Genomic DNA, 5,445 nt, shown 5'->3' with positions numbered 1-5,445 from the left:
TACATTTATAGTTTAACTTTTCCATAATAAATAAAACATAGAGCAAAGGAGCATTAAAAAATAATTATTTTTCCCAATAGTCATAGGAAAAAAATTAATTCTATACAGAATCTGTTCAAACACTTCTACAGCTCATATTGGGGAAACACCTGAACTAAACTTAATCACCCTTTAGAAATCAGTGCCATACATTAAATTACTACCTTCCTTTGTTTTAAAAAGTCTATTGATTGGATTTAACAGTTAAAGTCACTTTTCAGAAGAATGCAAATTAAATCTACTTTTCAGAATAATAAATAGAAAATAGATCATTTTCTTCTGATCTGGCTTGATACATTAATAATCTATGGGAATAAGCCACATTTCCTAGTTGGAATTTTGTGTTTCTTTTTCTATTTTAGGCCCTGAGGCCTGAAGTATAATAGCTTAATCTGTCACTTGAGTAACATATTTGACTCTTACACTTTAAATACCAGTTTGATTTTATTTTATTGTTTTCCTATAAATACCTAAAAGCTCTTTATTTTTTGTATTTAAATAACATCTTCATGTCATATATTAATATCTTGGAATATGCAACACAGTGATATACAACATATGCAACATAGTGATATCCAACAGTGATATAACACTGCTTTGGCAGTGTTTTCACGTTCCATGGAAAATCTATACATATATTCCTGTCTATATAAAATGTCAGTGTTATAACTTCCAGAAGTTCAAGCATGAGTTAGAAGAGGTCGTGGCACCAGGGATATCATTGCTGATGTCAGCTAGATCCTGGCTGAAAATAAAGAATACCAGAAGAATGTTTATTTATGCTTTATTGATTACGCAAAGGCATTAGACTGTGTTATCATAATAAACTGTAGCTGACGTTGAGTAGAATGGGAATCCCAGAACATTTAATTGTGCTCATACAGAACCTATACCTGGACCAGGCAGCTGCTGTCCAAACAGAGTAGGGGAACACATATGGTTTAAAATTTAGAAAGGAGTGTGTCATGCTTGTATTCTCTCTCTGTATCTATTCATTCTTTTTGTTGAGCAAATTATACAAGAAGCTAGACTTAATGAAGGGGAGTATGACATGAGGATTAGAAGGAGACTCACCAGTAACCTGCAATACGCAGATAACACAACCTTACTTGCTGAAGGTGAGGACGACTTGGAACAATTGTTGCAGAAAATCTAGGAATGAAGCTTTCGTTATGGATGCATCTCAATATCATGAAAACAAAGATTGGATCAGTAGGCAGTGTCATTATGGATGGAGAGGAGATTTAAACTGTCAGAAGCTTCATCTTACTTAGATCGACAATTAAAACCCTTGGTACCAGAAGTCAGAAAATAAGGAAAGGCATTGCACTGGGAAAATCTGTAGTTTAGGGACCCTTCCTAATTATTGATAACAGTTTGAGGACTAAGGTACATCTGATTCAGGCCATGGTCTTTCTGATTACTTGATATGCATCTGAGAGCTGGACCATGAATAAGGATGACAGAATAATTTTTACCTTTGAGCTGTGATGTTGGAAAAGAGCACTGAACATCCCATGGACAGCCAAGAAATAAACATTTATGTCTTGGAAAGGGTGCACCCAGAGTATTGTTTGTAGGCAGGAATGATGAGACTTCACCTCAATACTTTGGGCATGTTTCTAGAAGGTGCTATCCTTTGGAGAAAGACATAATGCTTGGGAAGAGAAGTGGGTAGGTGAAGGAGAGGAAGACCCTCAACTAAGTGAATTGACATGAAGACTGCTGCAATGGGCTTTTGTGCATCAGGAAGTGTGAGGATAGTGCAGGATAGAAGAGTGTTCAGATCTGTTATTCATAGGGTCGCTATGATTGGTACTTGACTTGACAATACCTAAAACAAAATAATCTAAATGCAATAATTTCACAAAAATGTTCTTGACTTATGTTTTATTTATTCCTACTTCTAACTTCAAAATAAACATGATCTCTTGCCTCCTCAAAAATTATTTTACTTGAGTGTCTATAAGCATGTCTCATATGTGTTCATGCATGTTGTTACTAGGTACCATTGAATTGGCCCATGATTCAGTGACCCTATGTATATTAACACCAAACTCTACTTTATTCTGAATCAGTCTCACTGTCTCTGACACACCTACTCCCATTATCCCATTGACTGTGTCAATCCTTCTCATCCAGGTCTTCTTTTCTTACACTGTCTCTCCACCTTCCAAGCTTGATTCCTTCTCCGGAGGTTAGTGTTGCCTGGCCAGATGCCCAAAGTATGTGCGATGAGGCATCAAAGTCCTTGCCTTCAAGGAGCAGCCTGGTTTCACCTTCTTTAGGATAAAGCTGTTTGTTCTCTTGAAAAAGTCTATGATATGTTCAACATTCTTCTCTTGCACTATTACTAAAATGCATTAATACTTTTTCTGTTGTCTTTGGTCATTTTCCAACTTGTTGATGCATATCAAGTAACTATGAAGAATATGGCATGAGCCAGGCATACCTTAGTCTCCAGACTATTATTGTTGCTCTTCAGCACTTTTCAGAGGTCCATGACAACCGCTTTTCCCAGAGCAATTAATCTTTTTGTCAGTAATGTTGATGGTGGAGTTGAGCAAGCTGAAATTGCTAGCAATCTCAGTCTCTTCTCCATCTATCATGGTGCTGCAAATTGGCCCACTATCTTTTAAAACTTTTGCTCTTGTCTAATGTGTCAGTGGTCCTTAAACATGTCATTATTGACTCTGCTGCTTACATCCAGTAAGAAACAATTTATTCTTACATATGGTACAGTATTGTGGTGCCATGGCTGCTTATTTTTCACACTTCCCAGAGTCATATGAGTCCTGAAGGCTTTGACATATACCAACATTTTCTTTATACCAGAAAAAGAATTCCCCACCACTGTCAGAAATTGCTTTCTCTGATCACCAGTATTCTAATGCTATAGTTCATAAACTAATGGTCTGTTTCTAGAAAACTTAAGATTTAGACTTGAAAACAATAGGACTAAACTGGAAAATTATCACGGGCAAACAAAATGTTCTCTTTTTTCCATCTTCTTTCTCTACTGCTACCTACCTACTCAAATATCTCTATCTTCTCCAGCCATCTGACAAACTGATTCTTCCTATTTACCCCATCATTGAATCAATTCGACCCATAGCACTCAGCACTACTGGAAACATCAGTGGATTGAATCTACTAGTTCGTCTACAGGATAAGATGTTGCCAGCTGCTTCTATTAAGATATACAGCCATGGAAATCTTATGGGGCAGTTCTACTATGGTCTATAGTTCTATAGGGTCACTACGAGTTGAAATTGACTCAGTGCCAGTATATTTGTTTGTTTCAGTGTGTGTATGTGTATACTTAAAATTACTTCCATAGAGTCAGACTTAACTCACAGCTAACTTTCCACTGGGTTTCAGAAGCTGTAATTGCACATTTTATGCTTGCCCATCTTTCTCCCTTGGAATGACTGATTGACTTAGTAGCACTTTTTTCCTACAGAATGTGCCAGCAGAGCTCAGATATGTAAAACTATTGTTAGTATGTGTTGTTGAGTTGAACAAGACTTATAGAAAACCTATTAATAACAGATCTGAACACTGAACTGTGCTGCATCATTCTTACGTTCTCAAACATGCCTGATGTGTGTGTGTGTGTATATACATATATCTGTTATTGTAGTGCATGTCAAGTTGGAAATGACCCATAGCTGACACATCATGAAGTTTTCAGAGGCAGTTAATCGTACAGGAGAAGATGACACATCCTTCTCTCTCTCTCTCTCTCTCTCTCTCTCTCACACACACACACACACACACACATACACACACATTCACACATAATTTTTTCTGTTACTGTGGCATTTATTTTCAAATATTTCTGAATTTGAATTTGTTTCAACTAAAACTCTGACTATATCATTAAGCATATAATGTATGAATGCATTGTTGCTATTGCATGGTGGTCCTATCTATAATATATTCATGCCCTGCATGATTTTAGAAGCACAATGAAGCTGAATTGTCTAATTTTGAATGGAAGGACAGTTTTCTAAGCATTTGTTACCCATTGCTTGTTTCTTCTTACAGGAGACAATATGTGTAGAGTAAATAATGGTGGCTGTAGCACACTTTGCTTAGCCATTCCAGGAGGTCGAGTTTGTGCTTGTGCTGATAATCAGCTTTTGGATGAAAATGGGACATCTTGCACTTGTAAGTTTCTCTTTTGTTACACTCACTGTTTATGTGCCACTCTCCAAGGACTATAAAACTGTGAAACTACAGGAATTAAAAATTAAAATAATCTTCAAAAGAGAAATGTAGGAATTATTTCTTCTTGTTATTATAATACCATCAAGTAAGAACTTAACCCTACCTGACCCTCCAGTGGGATATCAAAAGCAGTAAATCACCTGAGATTGCCCATCTTCCTCCACCAGAACATATGGTGGATTTAAACTGTATACCTTCACAGTGGCAGTTCAATTCCTTACAACTAAGCCACCAAATCTTTCTAATGATTACTTAGATTAACATCTAATATATATTTAATAATGAAGTTTTGCAGCTAATCCAGTCATTCCTGCATACAGTGTAGTAGAAAACATTATAGATAGATAGATAGATAGATTAGAGAGATAGATAGAAATATTGATGATAGAGATATAAATATAATCATCTAATAAGAGATATAGAGAAAGAGATATATAGGTATATATGTACATATCTATATCTATATATATAGATCTATCTATCTATTTTCAATAGATAGATAGATCTCTCACTGAGGAAAAAAGCCATGAAAAAGTTAGTAAGCTCACCATCAGTACTTTCAATTTAATATGAAGAATTGTGGGTTATATTGAAGGGGTTTTTATGTATAATATCTGTCTAAAACTGCTTAAAATAATGTCCTAATTCAAAATTTTTTTATGGAGAAAGGCAGGAAAGGGACATGAAGTGATTTCTAAGACTAGGCTGTAATTCACTGGATTAGTGAATTTACTGAATTTATTGATTGATTGGTATATGCATATATGCAATGAAACATGAAAATTTTTTGAAAAAAAAAGAAAATTTCTTGAATGGCGCAAAAACATATTTTATATTGTGATTGTTGTCATACTCCATCAAGTTGAAACTATTTCGTAGCTGACCTTCCAGCAAGTTTTCAGAGCCAATAAATTATATAAAAGAAGATAGCATCCTTCTCCCGTGGAACAGCTGATGGTTATAAACTGCATGCCTTTGGAATTGCGGTGTAACTTCTTACCACTTGGCCACTAGAGTATTTTCAACAATTATAAAGATTATTTCTTGGAAAGGAGAAGTAAAAGGAATCAGTGTAACCAGGGAGGATTTCTTTTCTCTACTATATTTTTTCTTCTGAAAAAACGGTTGAACAAAAGATTTTAAAATAGTTGTAAACTTAAAAATATAATAATA

The 5,445-nt window shown here is 35.2% G+C and overlaps 1 protein-coding gene across 1 annotated transcript in view; it reads left to right on the top strand.

The window, feature by feature from the left end:
• The window catches only part of LRP1B (low density lipoprotein receptor-related protein 1B), a 2,414,068-nt gene that overhangs the window by 1,159,234 nt on the left and 1,249,389 nt on the right, over positions 1 to 5,445 (top strand). The window contains exon 15 of the mRNA XM_006880809.1: positions 4,090 to 4,212. Coding sequence (XP_006880871.1) covers positions 4,090 to 4,212 — 123 coding nt within the window. The remainder of the gene's footprint in view (positions 1 to 4,089; positions 4,213 to 5,445) is intronic.

The sequence above is a fragment of the Elephantulus edwardii genome, unplaced genomic scaffold, assembly GCF_000299155.1.
Source record: "Elephantulus edwardii isolate Elephantulus edwardi_28Jun2011 unplaced genomic scaffold, EleEdw1.0 scaffold00010, whole genome shotgun sequence".
Classification (NCBI taxonomy): Eukaryota; Metazoa; Chordata; class Mammalia; order Macroscelidea; family Macroscelididae; genus Elephantulus; species Elephantulus edwardii.
The sequence above is the reverse complement of the archived record's forward strand: the minus strand, read 5'-3'. Positions and strand labels throughout refer to the sequence as shown.